Source organism: Toxorhynchites rutilus, chromosome 2 (genome assembly GCF_029784135.1).
Source record: "Toxorhynchites rutilus septentrionalis strain SRP chromosome 2, ASM2978413v1, whole genome shotgun sequence".
Lineage (NCBI taxonomy): Eukaryota > Metazoa > Arthropoda > Insecta > Diptera > Culicidae > Toxorhynchites > Toxorhynchites rutilus.
Genome location: NC_073745.1, coordinates 137,819,133 through 137,840,980, shown reverse-complemented (window position 1 = coordinate 137,840,980; position 21,848 = coordinate 137,819,133). Strand labels below are relative to the sequence as shown.

The following is a 21,848-nucleotide window of genomic DNA, read 5'->3' as shown; positions in this document are numbered from 1 at the left end:
GAAAAAAATACTTATTTATTTATTACAAATACTACATTTACATTTGCGAGTCATTCGTGTGTTTGATTATGCTAATACATAGCCACTATGTTTAATCAAATCTTTCGTTCCAAAAATAGCGTTCTTCGTGTCGTCACTGAACCTTATTTTTGTCCTGATTATATTCAGAAAAAAATTGCGGCATAGTGAGAACATTACAAACAAGGCATCGAAGCGCCGAAAATGTGAGCGAACCGTCAATTCTTTTTAGACATTCAATTTTTGTACACCAATCCTGCACGTGATAGTTTTCTGTAATTTTACCTTCAAGGTACGGAATTCATTCTCCAGATCTTGTATATTCCCATAGTTGAACCCTGGAAACGCCTCTAACACAACGAATTTCATCCTTATGAAACTGATCAATTATTGTATCGTATATGTTTTTATGATCAGCAGCACCAAGCGATGCTGCGGCGTAAAAGTCGTCATGTACCTTAATGTTGCTTTATCCAAATGTAAGAAATTTCAAACGCGGAAAAAAATCTGTATCTGTACTTTTTGACGAAAATAATTTCAAACATATAATAATCTGTTGGCCTACTGTATCTGATTCTATATGCCCGATTTTTCGATCTCTCTCACATTCATTTGACATCGAGAGCTCATGACATCAACTCACAAAACATTTTTTACTTCCAGATTCCCACACAAAAGCACAACATCAATAAAACACCCAATCCGGAGCGCAAGGATTACGGAAGTGCAATGTCCTGCTCCCAAACCCTTTCCAGTACGACTGCAGCCAGTACCAACAATGTTGCCGTAGGTGCAACTTCAACACCACGGCCCGCCTTGAAACGCAACCTATCGCAGCAAAACGAACCATGTCCCTACTGTGAGCGATGCTTCGGGTTCAAGGCGTACGATCGACACGTTGAGTGGTGCCGTGAGAAGGCACTGCTCAGCAAAAACGTCCAGAACAGCCAGATGATTTCAGCTGCCAAAGAGAGACTCCAAGCTCGAATTCAATACAAAGCGCCTCAAATCAGGTAGGATGAAGTTTCAACGAGATTCTTTCTCCATTCAATATACTTTTTTTATTAATAGATCTAAACGTGCCTTGAACCGTGAGAAATACTCTGGTAGTCTCAGCTGTGGTGGTTCCACCAACAGTCTAGCAGATTTGGATCTTCCGCTGCCGAGACATCGCAGCCATCTTAACTCTATGAGTTCGTCCATTTCCAGTGATAAGTAAGTAACGCTGGCATCATCTGCATGTGTCGCTAGCTGGGAATTCTCTCTTGAGATTGCTGGTTCTAGCGTGAACACGATTGTTTACGGACATTGTCTAACCTTCCATTCTCAATAACTTTTTCCATAACTAACCACCAAAATGAACCCGTGTGTTTTGCGCTCACTGTCCCCCAACCCTACCAAACACATTGTCACTTGAAGCAAATCCGATCACTCGGCATCGTCCAAGAAATTGTCCTTGAATGGTAGCAATAGCCAGTTCCAGCCATCCATGGTGAAATCTATGGGCGCCGCTGAAAAGCGCGAGCAGAGGACAAATCCCCTAACTGTCGGTAGCAACAATAACTCCAATCCCCCCAACGATAAGACCCGGACCGGTAAAATATTCAGCAATAACCTACTAATCAGACCAACTCAGGAGGTTAGGAAAGAGAAGGAACAAGCGGTTGCCGTCGAACGTATCGAAAAGATGGAATTAATTGGCCGCGGAGATCAGCGAGTACCGCTGAAACGAGGTGCTACCAAGATCGTTAAGTGCAATAAGAGGTATAATACCGATGGTTTGGAGATGGTAGTTTTTTTTTCTAAAGTTTGTCGCACTTTCTTTCTTTCCAATTGTTCAATAGTGTTTTTTGCATACTTCTTTTATGAATCGTGCTTAAATTCTTTACAGCACACACTTTGATGTACATAGTATTGCGTTTGGCGTTCCAATTGTTGTCTTTATGATGCGTTCCGAGTTTTATCAAATAAGAATTAGTGTTGAATGATTAAATAGGATGAAATGGATAGTTTGGATAGTAAATATTGCACCAATTTAATTTTTGCACTAATGACATGTTGCGCTGAATATTTCCAACTTGAAATGTAATAAGGGATAATATAATTCTGGCAAAACTGAACTTCGAGAATAATGAAATTATAATATGATATGGCGGAATCGAAAGAAAAATGAATACTGAAGGAAGGGACGGAAGGAAGACACGACTGCATTGTTGACGTAGGACTGTTTGGTTTACTTGTTGCATTTTAGTTTTGCTTGATTCGCATCCTCAATATTTTGCTTTGAGAAACATTTCAAAAACGTTTCGAAATATGATAGTTAAACCATAATTGGACGATATATTGTCTACCCACCGTGAACTCAAACCAACGAACTTAGAAATTTATCAGGTATGCTATAAGGGCCTGGCGTCAGCATTAGTAAATAGCACCCACACACACACTGCACGTTATTTTATACGTGTGAGTAATTTTCGTGTTCGATACAAAAAAATCTAGCTCATATGTAGTGTTTGTCAACCCAAGTTAAACTCAAGCATCGATATATGCATACGTGATATATGAGAGAGAGAAACGAATTCATTTTGAGGGGAGTCACTTCAAAATGCAAGTTCATTCAACGGGAAAGAAGTCGTAAAGGGAGATAGCGACTAAACGCTCGACTGACTCTTGAGTCATGTTGACAGAGCAACTGCGAGTAACCTTAGGACTACGAAATTATTTCATTCAATTCACCTGTTTATCACTTCGGATATTACTTCGTTACTTTGTAGTAGATTGTTTCGTTGGTTTGCATGGTTTAATTATAACTCTTTCGTAGCCTTTTAAGAACACATTCAATTAACGCTTTTTTTGAACACAACAGTTCTGAATTCTTACCACGCGTTATGTTGTGCAACTTGTTCGATGATGATGCTCGTGGTCATCAAAATTAACTCTTAGCTTTGAAAAAAGCTATTGAGTGATTGCTGGCTAGAGCAAAACTGAAATAGAAATGACGAATGACATATTTTTTACTCTCACCCAGTGCAATTGCAATCCAAATTTAAAATTGTAGAACTACTTCTCAGTCTTCAAATATGCTTTTCATTGCTCGCTGGTGAAAGGAAAACTCTCGCCCAGTACAATTGCCTCGCTATAAAGCGCAAGTGCTGTGCACGCACACTGAATGTTTGAACTAAGCGGTGCAAACATACGCCAATAGAACATCCTGAACGTTAGTTTGTAATTTTTTTTATTTCAAATAGAAGTAGAAAACATTTCTGCGATCTATCAAAAAGTGGTTGAGTTATAAGCGTTGAAAATATTTCATTTTTCCGTTACACGCTAACTTTTCAGATGTTTATGTTATTTTAATTTAATTAACTTATTGAATATCCAAGTTGTATTTAATATCTCTTAGCAAAGTTGCATCTTCAACGCTTCCAAAAACATTTTGTCCAAAGAAATAATCCACAAATTATATATATATATATATTTTTCTATGATAGTGACTTTCAACACATTTTGGCTGGTTCGTCACTTGTACTTCCATTTTTGGAAGAATGTCGGGAGTAAGAATTGTACTCGTGACCTTTAGTTGCTTTAGTTGTCGAATCGTAGTTGCTGCTAACAATTGAAAACAAAAAGCGCACAACAATTACAATCAGCAGAGAGAAAGAGCAAACATATTCCACAGCATAGCCCCTTATCCTATTCAACAAACGCATTTACCATTGCTCAGAATGTTTTCACTGAGCGGCGCGAGCAATCGGAACAGCAGCAATATTTTCTAATTAACTCTCAGCGTTAACATATGACGTTGACTGATGAAAATATAATTTGAAACCACAGAGCAGAACAATTTATACTAATCCTTGGGGCAACGTAACATGTGCGGAATGACCTTCAAAATAGTAATGAACAAAATGCACGGCAGAGTCCCTTATTCTGTCCAACAAAATTTCCGCTATATAATCGTTGTCTAGATTGAAACTAAAAACCTATCCTTTTTTAAATTTGATTTAATTTTCAGCATGTCGTTCTGATTTGCAATTATTTTTCAGAGCCAATAACTTGGTGATTCTCAAGTCTATTTCTGTGCCATTTTTTCCCATTTGTTAATTCATTTAGACTTATGTTTGACGTACTGTTTGTAACACGTGAGCGATAAAATGATAGATTTGATCAGACACAGTCAATTAGTGGGAGCCCAAATTTCAAATTGAAATATCTCAAAATAATGTTTTTGGCGCTTGGTTTGTTTTGGCAGAACCCCGATCAATTGTTCGAGTCCTACGTCAATGATGCCGTCGTGTCCTAGACACCATTTACTATTTAGTAATATCTATCGTAAAATACCCAACCTGAAATCAAGTACTAAACAACAATTCAGAAAAAAAAATGTCCAAAGACTAAACTCTACTGAACTCTACACAAATCAGAATATAGAAACGTTGTATATATGTTCTTGGAATAACTAGCAGTATCATTCCACTATAATCAATTTCTGTCGCCAATATTTTCAGGAGCTCTTTTGTACATAATCCATAATCGTACATCCCATTTCCTTTCGCAGTGACGATTGCAATTTGATCTCAAGCAATCATACAAATACTTCAAGCCTAGTCAAAAATAGCACCCTCAAGTGTACACCAGTCGCTCAAGCTCAAGAAAGCAAGACATCCCTTGCAAGCATTCCTAGTTTCGAGACCTATGAGGAGTTTTTCTATTACTATGAGAAGCAGGAACGTTTGAAGTCGAAGAAAGCTAGCTATAGCGGCAAAAACAGTGAAGGGGGTGATTGGTTTGAAGAGGAGGATCTAGAGATTCCATTTACTAACACAGTCAAGCAAAAATCAGGGAGGAGGAAGTTTCGTTGTGGTCTTAGAGGTTCTTCTCAAAGTGGGGAAAGAGATGAAGATTTAGAACCGCCTTTCTACGATTGTGAGGAGCGTAGAACAATCGTCGAGGGTGGTGGTTCGATGGGTAAAGGGATGACAGAATGTTCAACTCGTAAGAAGCATTCTCGCATACCGAAGAAGTTTGAAAGGGATACAGGCTCGCACGAATTGTACAATACAAAACTCGAAATGCACGAGGACGAATTCGAGGATGCCGAGCATGTAGATAGCATTAGTGGTAGTGGTGGTTCTAGAGAGCCACCAGAAGAGAGGCTTTCTAGACGGTTCTACCAGGAGCGGGTTGAATGCTTCGAGCCGGCACGGGATCGGGACGAAATCACCCAGTATCATGAAACTTGCACGTAAATAGCAATTGATTTTTCATTTGTGTTTTTTCTTCTCTTCCCTCTCTCTCTGTCTCTTGCTCTGGTCTACTTTCAGTGGATTCACTCCGGACAAATACGACCCATTCCTGTCTGCCAAACGGCAGCTGGAGGAACTATTTTCACCATCTTCCAGCTTTAATACCTCCACACCTCGACAACAGATATCGAACAGCCGTGCGACAACTCCACTAACACCAACCGCCGCGATGAGTAAATCTGTGGCTGTGCCTGCGAACAAAACTTCCCCCATTATAAATTCCAATTTCCGGCGAGCGTCTTCGCTGCGAATGCCTCGAAAGGTATCACGTCCGATGTACATCGAAAAGGCCAAGTCGAACATCCAGAAGGGCATCACAGACGATGGTCCAGTGTCTCCCAATTTCCTCAAGTCCTCCGAGTACGATGAAATCCCGATCAAATCGGCCTTCAACGCACTGCAAATGGCAGAAAAGCCAAAAATGAGGGATTCTAGTGCCACGAGAAGAAATCTAAAGCTAGATATCAAAGATCCGAACATGCCAACAACGGATGTTCCGCTGTCCAAAACAGATTCATTGGCCGCATTCCTGAAGTACGAGCATGAACTAACTTTGGCGGCAATGAGCGAGAAAGATATGAAGGACAAGAGCAACAGTCTAAGCAAACGATCTTACTCACTTGGAGGATCAGATCGAAAGGACTCGATGCTGTATGGTGGTATCACTGGTAATGCTCTGAAGTTAGAACGGTCGCTACAAGACGAAAAAGGAAAATCCGAAAAAGTTCTGCAGGATATTCAAGCGTTCAAGAAAATTCCCCAGAAGCTGGTACCCATCAAACTAGAACCCATTAACATAACATACAATAATAGTATCAGTCATCGAAACCTAAACGATAGTGGTAGCAAGAACAGTGACAGCCAACCATCTAACACACCCACAGTTATCTCATTAGATGCCATTCTAGGTAAAAATAGCAAACCTAGTATACCACCTACAGAAGAAAAAGACAACCGCACAGGACCAAACTATATCGATCCTAAATTGATCAATCGATGTGACAATCTTCCAATAACGGATAGCAAACTATCTTCGTCCGACTCGGATTGTAGCGGCCAGACGATAGAGGTGCAGAAACGATCACCCGGTCCGAATCGATTAAGCGATTCATTGAATATTTCACCGGAGACAACGACAGGTGGCGGTGGAATTCAGACGAAACCGATGACAGACAACAGACTAAGCGATATTAGTACGATAAGCGACACTAGCGATAAAAGACCAACCCTTTCCAAACAGAATTGTACCACTAGCAGTAGCACCAGCAGGGAAAGCAGTCGAGAGGAGAGCCCGGTGGAGCAGACTCCTCGTATTCCATTAACACAAAGCCAAAGCCACGATGAAAATGCCAAATGCAAAACACAGGAAGCAACTAAAGACCGTGCAGTTCCAAAATCATCTACACCAATACAGATGCAGAAGAAACCCGAACGACCTCCACTTCCATCGTTCGACGATTTTGACTTTGACGAATTTATAACTTCATTCGAAGACGACCGGAAATCCTTCCAAAAAACCTTCTATCCTCATAATCCCAACTCCACCAGTAACAACAGTAGCGGTAGTATTTCAAACACGCGTACGAACAGTCTTAACAATGATAGTCGTAATGATAACAGTGTGAAGAGTGTTGCTAGTTTCAACGGTAGTAATAGTAGTACCAATAGTCCTAGCCATGTTGTTGTTTCCCCTAACAATCACCCTTATTACAAAAGTCTTAATAACAATACCAGATCTGAAGAAGCGGACACCAAACACCCAGTTCCCCAACAACCACCGAACCGAACGAGGGAATCACCACAAGTGCCAAGACGAGGTCGAGCTGTTGGAGATCTGGTGGAGCCTCTGGCGACCACCACAATCCGAAACCTTCCAAGTTTACCGACCAGCAGTGCAACATCACAGCCCATGGAAAAATCGCCGTCTTCACAATCAATGAAATCAAATATCACCGTTCCCATCGGTGCCTACAAGCCAGCAAACGATACCAATAACAATAGTTCACACATTCGAAACGGTCCAACTGCAACGCGTCTTGGAAATGGTAACAACAGTTTTAACAGTCCACTCCCAACAACTGTGCGCCATCAACAACAACAAAAACAGCAACAAAACCAGCTACAGTCATCAGCAATGAACAATAACACGATATCAACTCACTCTCTACCACAGCCATACACAACAACAGGTTCACCGTTGTTCGATAATCCATCCCATAAACACCAATCATCGCTGACCTCTAGTAATGGTATCGGACACAATGGTGCAGGTGGGGGTGGTATCATGTTCGATGATCTCTCTCCAACAGAGCGAGACCTGATGAAAAGCGTGCAGGAATTGGACCGAATGTGTGAATCGTCATCCTCGATGTACCCGGCCGATTCGGACGAAATGTCCAGCGTGGAAGGATACCCACTTTCGGCCTCTTCCAGAGGACACAACAGTGGACGTCCGTCAGCGGAGGGATCCAAATTCAGTGCTGATTCAGCGTATGGCAGGTGGGTTTCAGACTTTTACTAAATGCTTTATGGGAAGAGGTTTATGCAGGATTGTTCACCAGAATGCGCGTGGTATTAAACGGAGAGTTTTCAGGCGGAATTACAATCATAAAAATGTTCTATGTGAGAGGCTTTTATAATTTTTGCATTGGAAGGGAATGACACATCATTTAAAAAAAAAAAACCGTAACGAACGATTCGAACTCAAATATTAATTCAAACAAAAATGAAAAATCAATCCAATCTCTAATGAACATTCAGTATACATTCTGTCAAATATAGGGGAAGACGGGGTAAGGCCGCCCCCCTAAGAAAACCAATTTTCAGTTAAACGTCCTTCAGAATCTGCCCTATTTGTTGTGCTGCATATCATTGAGTATATAAAAATCTACTTCTAAAAAATGTGTAACTATTGATTGTATAACTTTTTGGGCGTTTTTTCATAAACTTTTTAAAATGATGAAAATTACATTTTATTTTGCTGCCGGGAACCATCCGCGAGGTAAAACGGACCATGACGGGGTAAGACGGAGCGATACTATTTTCAAACAGTTTAGCCTAGTAAAAACAACAAAAACAGTGTTGTCTAAGGTGCTAAATGTTTAGGGTTGTTCATAAACTACACACAAGCTTCTGAAAAGGCCATCCAACGTGCAGAGTTTTAAAAGTATTCGTGAAAAATTCACCAAATTTTCGGAATCTATAAGGACGATTATCTACGTGGGCCTAAAATCTCTCAAAATCTGTTCACGAAGTAGGTATTTCTAGTAGTAGTAGTAGGTATTTCTAGTTCCGATTTGAGTTGTTATTTCGTTCATCCAGCTCGAATGACATTCAATGACATCTCGCATTGTGATTGCGTACAATCGATTCTCTAGCTGAGGCAAATGCTCCACCAGTTCTAGTTTCTGAGTAGTGGTAAAAACTGGATCAATGGATCCGAGCTTCATCGTCAGTGATTTATTGTCTTTGATTTGTTGGTGGTTCTAGGAATTGCAAAACTGACTGATGCTATCCTGTTGGACATGCCGTTATTCACTGCCGCTCTAACCATATTCATCTTATAAAACGTTCATTGCATCCGCGATGACTTCTTTATGTACTTTCGAGGCATTTGGGTGTAAAGAGATGAGCAAAAAGGTGGTATTTTATTTGATATGAAAATCATTCAATATTACAACGTGTGGCGCTTTTACCCCATCGAAAATGGTTCGTCTTCCCCCCAGAGCATCTTTCGCATTATTTTGCACTTTACACGCAATTTTATATTATATTTTTCATACATTTTCACGCAGGCCTAACCGGAACTATCTACTGAAGGACTACGATATTAGCAACTAACGGAATATATAGTTTTTGCTAGAAAAATCCTTATTTTGGTTACCTTGAGAATTAGATCGCTTGCAACCGCAATGCACGAGAACTTTGTTTTGTTTACAATTTTGATACTTCATGCGTTCAAGTGTTGCAAGGTGTTTCGAAATGACAAAAACATGCTATTAATGCATGCTTCTTGCGTGAGAATCGTTCATCTCTTCTCGGTTTGCAATACAAAATTTCACGCAATATTTTTGTCTAATAGAATTATCCATATCAAAAATCACCGGGCAGTAAAAGGTTAACTTGTTTTAATGGCGCTGCCAAAAAACTAAATGACAGATCAAGTTATAAATTGACATGTTTTTTTTTTGCATTGGATGTAGCCTTTGTTTTGAATAGCGTTTATTCTTTCTTTAAGCTTGCTTGCAAAGGAAGGACCATTATTGGATTCAAAAATGGATTTAGCTTCCTTATATGATTAGTCGATTCTAATTTTCGTTATTTTTTCCTGGGTGATCCATGCTGGGCATTTCCTGCTCGTGGACGAGTGATTGCCCTTGCAGTTCACGCATGAGGCGAGAGCATTGCACAAAATTTTTTGTTTGCTTTGTATTTGTCTTCATTTGTTAAATTCAGGGTGGGCTTCACCACAGTTACGGCATAGTTGCATTTTCTTCAATTACTTCTTAGAAGTGTGTCCAAAGTTGGAACTTCCGAAGCATTGCATAAAGTTCGGTTAGTAATTTCTGGTGGGAGCACGGAGTAGTCCAAAGTTGATTGCTTCAGGGATAACCGTTCCGTTGATGGTGAGGATCATGGAAAGAGTAGGAACTCTTTCTACCTTGATTGCATCGAGTCTTAAAATTCTTTTGATACCAATCACTTTTTGGTCAGAGAGTTCAGAAAGAAGCTCTGCTTCAGACATAAAAAATACATCCCGGCATGACACCACGCATTTGCGTTGGTTGAGGGTGGGATGGTATATGATCTGGATGGGAGTCTTGTCGATCAACAACCTAGTACCCAGCAGAAGTTCAACGTGCTTCTCATCTCGTATTTGTAGAACGTATTGCAAACGATTCTTATCGTCACGTTGAGGTTTTGTATCTTAAATTTGTTGCCGATCACACCTTGGATCGAGTTCAAAACAATAAAACAAAAATGAATGAGTTATATCTATGATATAATCGCAAGGTTGACGTAATCATTTGGTTGTATTGATTAATTGTTGGATTGATTGAAAGTAAAACTTTCCCCAAATTGCATGTATTCGCAATGCCAAATTCCTCAGGCACCTTGGTCTTGAGGACTGTGTTGGGGAAACCGTAAATCGGGCCAATAAAAATGGAGCAATTAGGGCGTTTAAATAGCGCTTGCCATTTTACTGTTATTCAATTGCTTATTTCAGGAAAAATTACATTTCGTTAATTGTGATAGATGCGTAGAAATATTTCCAATCCATTGATGCAAACATCTTTTCGATCTATTGAAAAATGTTCGAGTTATGAGCGTTCGAAATCTTCCATTTTTCCATTTACCCCCATATCTTCCGGTTAGACGTAGTTCGACGTCAAAATCTTTGTACTTTCCTGACGGAACAGTCTGGATTAGTCTAGCTCCAATATCGAACACACGACCGGGACGAATGCGGCAGGAACCGATGAGATAAGGCTGTTTCGAGAGGGCTGTCCATAAATTGATCGTTCTAAACAAATTCTAAGACGAGTTCTGACGAGATGACGTAGGATCATTTCTGGTCGTAATCGAAAACTCGGACAGTGACTCCTCAGCTTTCAGACTTATTATTCACTCATCCATATTTTCAAAATACTTCATGATCAGAAAGTACCGGGAATTTTAAAATAATACAAAATAGAGTTTAATTTCAGGCAAATTATCTTCTTCGAAATATGATCCATCTGAAGCAACACACATGTGCCAACGCTTGACCCAGTCCTCCATACATCCCTGGTAGACCGACGAAGGAATGGCGTTTAGTACCCTCGTCGTATTCTCTTTGATCTCCTCAGTCGACTGAAATCTCTTTCCGGGAAGTGACAACTTCAACTTGGGGAACACAAAAAAATCGCACGGTTCCATATCAGGTGAATACAGTGCTCGGTATTTACTTGATGGAGATACAGGCAGACACTAATGATCGGATGACACTAAACCTGACAGATGTGCGTCTTAAGATCTTACCAGCATACTTTCGGTACTATTTGATTATAGTTCGCCAAATTATTGATTTTTTTTGCATATTGGATGAGGGGTGAGCCCTCCCTCACCTCAGGTGGAAGAAGTGAGTGTCATTGTGGCAGCCATTTGTGGCTTCCTTCCACCTTCTCTTTAAAGGACGTAAAAAACACGAAACATAGCGAGAATAAATAACGACCAAAAAAAAAGCATCTGTTTACACGGAACAGTTTTGCCGAAGTATGGCTGCTGGTTAAGCTTACGATTGCAGAGCTTAAACGCCGTCTGTTTGTAAACCGCAGCTGAATGTGTTGAACGGGATTTCCTACAGTCGAAACAATTCCATCTAATCTGCGCCAAAAATACTCAAACTCAGGCTAGAAGGTACTACACCGCATAAACTTCGTCCAATGCTGATGTCGATCACCGTGTTACAACGAAACTTCAGTACAATGTCAGTGGTTCTTAGAAGCAGTTTTAGCATCAATCTGTTCGGATATGATGGTGATGCCCGACGTTGAATCGGTCTGTAGGTGCGCCGGAATTTGGTTTATCCAAACCTGGACGAACTTCCTTTTCTTGTTGACGTACTTGACGAACACGACTTTCACTTCCTCTTTGCCGGTTACAGTCCTTTTGTTGGTGGTTGATTTCTTGAAGAGACCTTCGCAATATTCCTTTTTATGGCTCATTTTCTTACATTCACGACACACATGTTCCGGATACTGGAATTTTTTCGAGAAATGCAAGCCTCCGCATGAACCAATAAGGTGTTTTAGGTTGGTTGTCTACTGTTTATGTGATGATGGATTCAATTTTCTTTAAAAATGGCTGACTTTTACAGCAACATCCAATTTAGCAAAATCGAATTGTTACAGTGCAAACCCGACACCGTCAATACTCGTTGCCACGTCGCCTTCGTAATAATATTTCAGGTGTAAACATGACAAACAAATTATAATACTTTTTATTGGTAACTTATACTACAAATTACATAAAACGTGGCTTTTGCTGGTGTCGTGCTACACAATAGAGAGTAAAACATGATGAGTCTCCTCATATAGAGCGTGATCGACGTCGACAGATCCGAAATCCGTCAGATAGCAAATCACCGGATGAACGATACTCGTCAGGGTTCTTCCTCCCAACAAATTTAAAATTTACAGAAATGGAAACAAAAGTAAAACTTCCAAAACTGTTCATCTCCGTTTAACGAATACATGCGCTGAGTGAACACTCCTTATAACAGTCCACATAAATTTCCAGGCGCTAGACAACACTTAACCGTACATCCCGCAACAACAACAACAACAACAACAAACACCTAACACCTCGGTGGTGTCCATTCATTCATTCGCCATTTTCTAACCCGCTTTTCTAATGTTATTCGGTAGCTTGTCACGCCACTCACCTTCGGACCAGCAGCATACGATCCGTCGAGCACACCACCATCATCACCTGCATCGTGGCAACAAATCCAATCCTAGTCAGCAAGATGCGTTCGATAACTCGAGCGGCTCCGAATCTTCATTGCCACCAATTTCGGCTACACTGAAGACACAAAAAGCGGAGCTACATCCCCACAAGGATCACAAAACGGTGGTAGATAGTATGGGAAATTTAGCGGGACCAATGTCGAAATTTTGTCATGAGTGCGGTTCGCGCTTTATGATCAACACGGCCAAGTTTTGTATGGAATGTGGCGTGCGAAGAATTATGTTGGAATAACTTTAGGAGTTCGGATATCACCCACGCACACGCCCAATGAATGCTGATTTGTGGAAATGGCGATATAACTATACATAATAAATTTTTGTATTTAGTTTTTCTTTTCTTCACTTAAACATATGCATCTGAATCAATTTTGTTTTGCTATATGTGTTTCTATGACTTTTATTTTCGTTTTAAGTTACCAACAATCTATTTTAACAAATCACTTGAATAAAGACGGATGATTATATGAAAGAGGACATACATTAACAAAGACTGAGCAATGAAAAAATGGTATGGAATGAGTAGAGTACTAACACAAAATAAAGCGCTGTAATAGATAGGTTTATTTGCTGAAACGTTGAGAGCAACATGAGAATGTTCTAAGACTAGTGATGAGAGAAAGAACAATGTTTTCTGCTTTCGAAGCACATTTCATAATTCTAAAAGCAGCAGTTGGAATGTGCTTTTCATTCAAGATGTAACAAACGATTATGAACAATATTTTGAGAATAATTTAGTTATTTATTCACTACGTGCAGCAAATTCTGAACGTTCAAGCTTTTCAGTGGCAACAAAACCTAAACCAGATGAACTTGTTTAATAATAAGTTTAAGTCCCATTTTAACAGTGCATTTTAACAGTCAAAATAAAAGGATTTTTTCTTAGATTCTCATATTTCAACTATCCGAAGGCCCAATGCCTAAGTATAAAAAGCTAACTGGTAAGTTTCAAGGTTAGGTAAGTGAGAGTAGTTTGAACTCTCACTTACCTTACCTAAGGCTGCGCTCACATGCCACAGTATATCATGAAGACATTCAAACATGGAGGAGGGAACATTATGGAGTGCTGGTACGGGGTTGGCCTCCTGTACTGGGTGGATAAGATCATAGATCAGTATCTCTACGCCAAAATCCTAAGAGATGCCCTTGAAATTCGAGTTCATGCAGGATTACGAGCACACCGCCAGACCTTTAAAAAGTGGTTCCAGGATAACAAAGTCGACGTCATGGGAGATCGTGACGAACCTATGGGAGATCGTGAAATGGTCGGTGTACACGAAGAAGTCGAAAAATAAGCGGCAACTGTGGGATATGATCCAAGCTTGTTGGTACGTCATACCGGTCACCACGTGCCAGAACTGGGTGCGTGAAGTAATGCGTGACAAAGGACCACGTACTAACCCTAGAAGTATGAATTTTGTTGTTTTTAACATGCCCTGTTTTCCGATTTGGCACCATTACTGAAACACGTAGTCCAACGTAAAATATAGGTAATGATTTTCGTTATTGTTACACATGCAAAATAGTTTAACCCTTTGTTTGGCCGTGGCAACTATATTGCCACCAACAAAAAAAATCTTTTCGTTGCATTTGGAATATTATACCAATATTTTACTTAGCCACCACGATTTTAGAACGCCGCCAGAAAATTATGTTTAAATTTGTAGAAAATGCAACAAGTTGATAAGTTTTTTTTTTACTTTAAATATACTATTTAGGATCTACCGTGTATGATCATGCAGTTTTTTTTCAATAAAATAAATGGTGTACTTGATGAAAAATTCAAATTTTTATTTTTTATCTTTGAAACTCTATATAAAAAAAAAGTTTTTTGCGCTGCACTATAAATATTGTATCGCTGCCCTAGGAATATTGTTTTGATTTTTGTATAATCAAATTCTGGAGAGGCGAATGAACTTTTAAGTTTAAAGCCTCTATAATTCAACAACGAACGAACGAACGCAATAAAACGAAGTTTTTTTTTGGGTTAACGGGCCGAGGCAACTGCTTTCCCACCATTTTTCAACTGTTTCAATAGTTTAAATAGTTAAATAGTTAAAATAGTTTAGAAAAATATGTTATTCCTCATTTGTGGATTATATTCTCTGAAGTTGGAGCCTAGTTCGCACGGCCTTGTAAAGGATTAAAAAACAAACATTGAGACTAGAAATATTGTTTTGTTTTTTGCATAACCAAAGGCGCAATAAAGTGAATTTACAAGGCAGCGGCAATCAGTGTTTTTGGAGTTAACGGGAAGTGGCAACTATATTGCCATCAATTTTTTCAACCGCTTCAATATTTCAACAATTTTCAAATGTTAATGTGTTATCCCTCATGTAGGAATTGTGTTCTCTGAAGTTGGAGTCGATTGGTTGCCTAGTTTCCACGGCCTTATAAAGGGTTAAATCGTAGGGCGAGGAGTTAACAAACAAATACTTTTTATAATCAGATCTTATTAAAATATTATTCACTATAAACTAGTGTGGGAAATAGAAATAAAATAAAATTAGATGTGGACCGTGCACGAACGATCTTTCATTTCAGTAATTTTGTTATCGACAATTAATTTACATATTTACATTCAATTTTTTTTTTGATTCTAGGTCAACAGAAGTCAATCACACAAGCGTCATCAGAAATGATACAATTTTGTTTAATGATTGAACAAAAGTTTAAGGTATTTAATTGATTTTTTTTGGGTTAGGGTATTCTTTCTTCATGACTCATGTACCGCGCGAATCAGTGAACGGAACTTTAGTTAAACCTCAATATATTCGAAAAGATATTTCCTAGCCAAATCAAAATTATTGTTGCTCCTATAAATACTGCTTAAATTGAAAGCGATCTCAGCCCGCAGATCCAAATACTGTGCATTGTCTTTGATCAACTGGTTGGTCACCTTCAGAGCTTTTTTGTAGTGTTCCACCGCCATACTGTGCAGTCCCAGCTGATGATACATCCGTCCTACGTTATAGTGAATTTCGTTGGCCACCTCCGCAGTTCTACCTTTACGATATTTGTCCATGAAAGCAATAGCTTGCGATGCCACCGCCTGCTTTTTGTTGGTAAACTTTTGGCACGCGATCTGGGTTAGTGTGACCGCAATGAGCATCGCATGTATCGGATCCCCTGTTTTCTGATATATTTTGCTGTAGTCATTCAGAGCGTATTTGTATGTACCAGCGTTTAAATGATAATTTGCTTGCAAAATCCGTACATTTGGATCAATATTTGGGACTCGCTCAAACAATCGCATTAGATATCGATTGTAGCGTATGTCACCGGTTACCAGAACGACTATATTGAAAAGATTCCACAGTTTAGGATTGTTGAGGTTCTTTTCGCGATTAACGCGGTCTCGGATCAAATTGTACGCAAAAGCCGGATCTCTGTTGTATAGACAAGCATACAGCGCCAAGCATAATAACTCGGAACGGTAAACCTGAAACCGCTTCGCGGTACAGAGTGTAAAAATCAACTTTTGGAAGTAAACATAATTTTTCATGTAATCTGCCACTTGCAACAAACTCAAAACAAGTTCCCACTCCGTCTCAGCGGATGGCTCGTTTTCCGAACGTGAAAATTCCGGCATAATTTCATCACAATTATCGCGACTGGAGGCTTTTATTTCCTCGATGCTTTTTACCATGTCACTGTAACGAACGACCGTGATGGCTGCCCCCATTTCCAGCCGACTCCTCAGTGGGATACAATGTCGCATCAGAAGCATAAAACCAGACGACAGAAACTCATCGAATCGACCGATTTCTTTCAACATAAGACAACGCTCATATAGCAACTCAACATCCATCACATCTGTTACCGGATCCTGCTCCAGTGCTTTCAAAGCCTCGTCATAATTGCCTTGCTGCTTCAGCAACGCTGAAAGTGTCAATCGGGCATCCAGGTGCTGTGCCAACGAAACGACCTAGAAATGAATCAATAAATTAACTAAAACGAATCATATTCAAAGTACTACTACTGCTACCTTTTTGTAGGCCTTGATAGACTCATTGTAATCACCGATTGCACGTAAACAATCAGCATATCGTAACCAAACAGCAGCCAGCGAGAAATTTTCACTTTTTATCAAGGGCACCAACAGTCTCAATGCGAAGTGATAGTGCTCTTCCTTCATCAGCGATTCAGCAATATCTAGATAGCAATCTCCCGCTTCCTCAACATTTATGTGATCGAAAATATTTTGAACAATCATATCGAACAAGTGTTCGCACTTTAAATGAATCAACACAACCGCAAGCTTGGTTCTGAAATCCAAGATCATTTCCGCAGGGATAACCACTGTATAAATCGAATGATTACTTGAGTTTTCTCCAGTCTCATTGATTATTTCGTGTACTTCTACGTCAGTATGTGCCATCAACACATCCAAAGCCCGTCGATAGTTCCCAGTTGAGATCAACAATTCCAAAAAAAGGTTAGTATCTTCCACACTAAATAGTTCCGGTACCGTCACGTAGGCTCTATTCATTGATTCCATAGCCGCCACTATATTGTTGTCTTCATGAAACTTCTTTGCCAAACGTTTCGCGGTTTCAACGAGAAACTCTCCCCGCTCTTTGGGAATATAAGGTAGCATTGCAAAATAACTCCTAAAAGCTTGTTTTTCTTCGCCCTTTTTCTCGAGCAGTTGAACTCTTTTCATTCTCAAATCGAAGTTTTTCGGATCCACCTTTATCGCCCGAGCGTTGCACATCAAGGCTTGATCAATATTACCCTGCTCCTCGGAGATCTCAGAAATCCGAACCCACTGCTCAACATCCGAGGGGTTCAAGTGAGCAGCAATCAACGAAAATTGTAAATATTTTTCAGGATCTTCGGTTTCGTAAATCTGCGCTAGGGTAATAAATGGTTCATGAGCCAGTGGTACTTGTCTGACAATTTCCAAGCACAACTGTTTAGCCATTTCCGTGTCGCCTCTTGCGTAACACAAATTAGCTTGTCCCATCAAACCTTGCAAAGCAGGTGGAAGAAATCTTCTGATACGTTTCATTGAGACCTTGCCGTCGACTTTCACATGCTGCGGCCCCTGAAAGTTTCCCTTCAATGCGTCCCTTCTTGCGCAACTGTAATCCTTATCGAACACGGTCGACTTCTTGGTTGTCTTCCGTTTCGGTCCTATTTCCTCATCCTCGAGCTCCAGATCTCCCTTCATTTGCATCTTGGATTGATACTCAGTGTAACTAATCTCACCGTTCACAAATTTCTTAATCCACATCTCTTTTTGCTGTGGACTCTCATCGTCCGTTTCTGACTCGGAGGGAACCGAGCCCACAGTAGAACGACGGGACCGACGACGTGGTGGTATGATAATAGACATACCAGGCTCGCCGGGGAGTGGTATGGAACTTGCTTCCACGAACTGAGACAGCTCTCGTGGATCCAATTGCAGTTCGTCCAGTTCCTCGATAACAACCCCATCCGCATCCGAAACTTCGGTGGATGACATTCTCGTTCCGTAATTTATCAAACTTTTTCAAAGCTATAGCGAACCGGTGATACACTAAACTTCCAATGCTGATTCTTACGATTTTTAATAAACATTTGTGATCAAAATCAAATTGTCGGAGTTGAAATAATTTGGTTCCAGCGGTACGGATTTGTTTTGATAGAATCAGGGATGCTATGTCGAAAAAATGTCTTCAAATGTCTTCACCAAGATGCTAAACTATAGGTGTTTCGTTCTTGACACTTTCATGACAATACCTGAGACGAGTAGCGAGACGTAGCTTTCTGAATTATTTACTTTTTGTTTGGTTGTGTGGTTATGGTTTCATATCAACTCGCTGAGGAAAACAACTGAAGGAAGAAATAAACAAATATATATTCGTGAAAAATAGTGTACTATAGCTGCAATAAGGTATTTATATTATATATTATAACCGCTCCATGTAATGTAATTAAACATACACATACTCTTTACAGATACACAGGTTGGAGGCCACTGATCATTCAACAAGAGCCAAAGGTTGTACCGCTCATGGCAACTCTACACGAGCTGAAGATTGTACCGTCCAGTGACCATTCTACCCTGGATTCCTCGAGTGAAGAGAGACGCACCACGATTGATATGAGGTACAGACTAGGGGGGCGTCGCTGATCAATGGTCAGTTATACTCCAATAGGAAGTATCCCGTGTCGGCCACACATACATAGTACTGGAGACTGCAACATCCCAATTATGAGATCTTTGTAATACTAACCTCGAGCCAACCGCGAGTAATCGGTTACATATTACTAACATAGTTGTAAGACAAAAATTGTTAAAATATTGGACTCCCGGCCCCGTCAAGCTACGTGCCTTAATAAAATATATATTTTGGTAAAAAAATTATATATTATTCAATATTTTTGGGGGACAGTGAGGATTTGATTAGCTTGTGAGTGTGATAAAAGTGCTATAAGTCTAAGAAATCTGTTGTCCAACTCCTCCACAGATAATCGTTCATCTCGCGGTTCTCTATCATGCCAAAATTATATTGTGAATATTTTATTTACTTCAGATGCCGTATTATTGTGCAGTAAAAGGATGTGGAAACAAGGTTCTCATAACGAAAAATAACCCGGACATTGTTTACCACACTTTTCTCCGAGATGGAGATAAAAATCAAAAATCAAATCATATGCTCACGTCATTTCCATAGAAGCAGTTACGATGACCGACATCAAATGCGCCATGAACTTAATGGTACGAGGAAATATAGGATGTTGAATTCCAAAGTTAAACATTTTTTCTGCCTTATATGTATCATGTCTATGTTCCATGTCTAACCGATATAGTGGTTCTCCGATTTTCGTGGAAAGTGGTAGATTGTAGACTTTATTGTAAAATATTAGACCCGTCTTTTCTTGTTTTTTTTTTTATTAGGGCTGTGTGGTATACGTTGCAAATCGTGAATATTGTCACCGGATTAAGGGCATTGTAGTGATGTAGAACGTTGAACTTTTGACTAGTCTGAAATCGATCCACCGCCGCAACAATAAGAAATTTCTCACCGTGCAATTTTTCGAAATGACTGGTATACTCATCGGCAGTGCGGAAATACTCTCGGCATACAAAGCAGCAGCGCAAAGAGGGGTCCAAATTGTGTTTCAGCATACGTTCCACCGTAGTCACATAACGAATTTCCGATAGAAGTCGATTCGCCGCTACCATCTCTTTAATTTCCTTCAAAACTATGTCGTTTTGTAAAATTGCATCCAGCATACGCAGGAATTTGTTTTGCTTTTTGGAAGTCAACTCTGAAAAATCAACAAATATAATCATTCTTTAGCGTAATAAATATATCAAACCGACCTACCAGCGTGATTGTTCTGTTCTTGCTGCTCCAGTAGGTTTCACAACCGCTCCATGTTCAATTTAAAATGATTTGGTCGATTGCCATTGGCATGCTGTTGGATTGGCTCATTACGTGTTATCAAATTGTGGTTCATCAGCACCCAGCCCAACTCGTCCATTTTCACACGAGTGTTGCGGCGCAGTTTTATCTCTTCGAAAAGTTTTTCGCGTAGTTTCCGTTTGATGATGCCTCCGTCCTTGATCAGATTGTGCCGATAAATTCGTACCACGTAGGATTCTATTTCATGCTTTTGCCCTGGTGATAAAACAAAAAAAATAACACTCTCTTTTAAATGCTCAATAAAACCACATACGAAAAACGCTGCTTGCTTGGAAAGAAAATGAGTGGGTTATATCTATGATATAACCGCAAGGTTCACGTGGAACTACCTTAGCTTAGCAATCATTCGTTTGTATTGATTAAATTCTTGATTGAATGAAACAGTTTCCAAATTCAATTGAGTTCAATATATTTGCTCTGTGGAGGCGATCTGGCGTAGTGGTAACATCCATGCCTCTCACGCTGAAGGTCACGAGTTCAATTCTCACTCCCGACATTCTTCCAAAAATGGAAGTAAAAGTGACGAACCAGCCAAATGAGTTGAAAATCACTATAATACAGATATAAAAAAAAAAAAAAAAATATTTGCTCTGTGAGTGAAAAAAATGAACAAATGCCGTGTAAAGTCAATTCATTTATTGTGATTGATTGTTCTTCGTTACAAGTAAATTTAATGACGGACCTTTTATGGTATGATGACTAGAACAAAATATATGTACGGAAGAATTATCAAACGTTTGATGAACCAGCCTATTTTTCAGCCTAAGTTTTTTGTCAATAAAGACAAAAAAAATTATCAAACGATTATTTTATTTTACATTTCCCTCTGAAGTTTACATCCCAAAAGTGTACATACTTCTCGAATCTCGAATTTGCTTGAAACTGGGAAGTTCATTCGCTTCTAGTGGCTGCACGATTTTCCCAGGTTCCTAAGTTTAGAAGATCATGTTAGGACAGACATATTCCACTCTGCACAAAGGCAAGCGAGGACAAAAGTACTCGCAGTTTGCATTTATTTGCAGAGCCGATTTCCCCAGAAACCTCGGTTTTGAAGTCTGTGTTAGGGAAACACATTTCAATCGGAACAAAAATACCCCCGATTTGTATGAATTCGCAATGCCGATTTCCCCACGCTTCATGGATTTGAAGTCTGTGTTAGGGAAACACATTCCAGTCGGAACAAAAATACCCCCGACTTGCATGAATTTGAAATACCGATTTCTCCAGGCACCTTGGTTTAGAAATCTCTATTAGGGAACACATTTCGGTAGGAACAAAAGCTCGCCCTACTTTCGTGTGTTCTTTTTCTTCTTTTTGACTTCAAGAGGGTTTAAACTTTTCAGTTCACTCGCCTCTAGGCTCTTTCGTGTGTTTGCAATGCCGATTTCACTGCTTGGTTTTAAAGTCTGTGTTAGGGAACGTTTTTCGATGAGAACAAAAGTCCCCCTACTTTCAAGTATTTGCAATGCCGATTTCCCCAAGGCTGCTTGGTTTTGATGGCTGTGTTAGGGAAATCATAAATCGGGCCAATCAAAACGATGCAGTTAGGGTGTTTAGATAACGCCTAATATTTTACAGTTATTCAATTGTTTATC

At 39.7% G+C, this 21,848-nt stretch overlaps 2 protein-coding genes across 10 annotated transcripts in view; one reads left to right on the top strand and one right to left on the bottom strand.

Moving 5' to 3' along the window:
• LOC129770275 (serine-rich adhesin for platelets) overlaps positions 1-13,717 on the top strand; it is a 156,133-nt gene extending 142,416 nt beyond the window's left edge. For 7 of the 9 annotated variants that reach the window (XM_055772998.1, XM_055772997.1, XM_055772993.1 and 4 more), the window contains 5 exons: positions 682-1,031; positions 1,090-1,233; positions 1,438-1,782; positions 5,343-7,823; positions 12,734-13,717. In XM_055772998.1, the coding sequence (XP_055628973.1) occupies positions 682-1,031; positions 1,090-1,233; positions 1,438-1,782; positions 5,343-7,823; positions 12,734-13,067 (3,654 nt within the window). In that variant the 3' untranslated portion in view covers positions 13,068-13,717. Of the gene's footprint in view, positions 1-681; positions 1,032-1,089; positions 1,234-1,437; positions 1,783-4,576; positions 5,264-5,342; positions 7,824-12,733 lie in introns of all 9 variants that reach the window. The other 2 variants (XM_055773002.1, XM_055773000.1) reach the window with 2 other exon arrangements.
• A 1,854-nt stretch (positions 13,718-15,571) lies between these two features.
• Positions 15,572-18,409, bottom strand: LOC129770278 (general transcription factor 3C polypeptide 3). The gene is made up of 2 exons (XM_055773004.1): positions 16,821-18,409; positions 15,572-16,760 (listed from the first exon to the last, which is right to left on the bottom strand). Exons 1-2 carry the CDS (start codon positions 18,300-18,302, stop codon positions 15,591-15,593), a joined length of 2,652 nt encoding a protein of 883 aa, XP_055628979.1. The 5' UTR covers positions 18,303-18,409; the 3' UTR covers positions 15,572-15,590.
• Positions 18,410-21,848: the final 3,439 nt, after the last annotated feature.

Bases quoted from the DNA above. Each gene is read 5' to 3' on its own strand.
- LOC129770278 (XM_055773004.1), bottom strand. From the start codon at position 18,302: ATGTCATCCACCGAAGTTTCGGATGCGGATGGGGTTGTTATCGAGGAA. The intron at 16,761-16,820 runs GTAGCAGTAGTA...ATTCATTTCTAG, and splicing joins CTATCAAGGCCTACAAAAAG to GTCGTTTCGTTGGCACAGCA.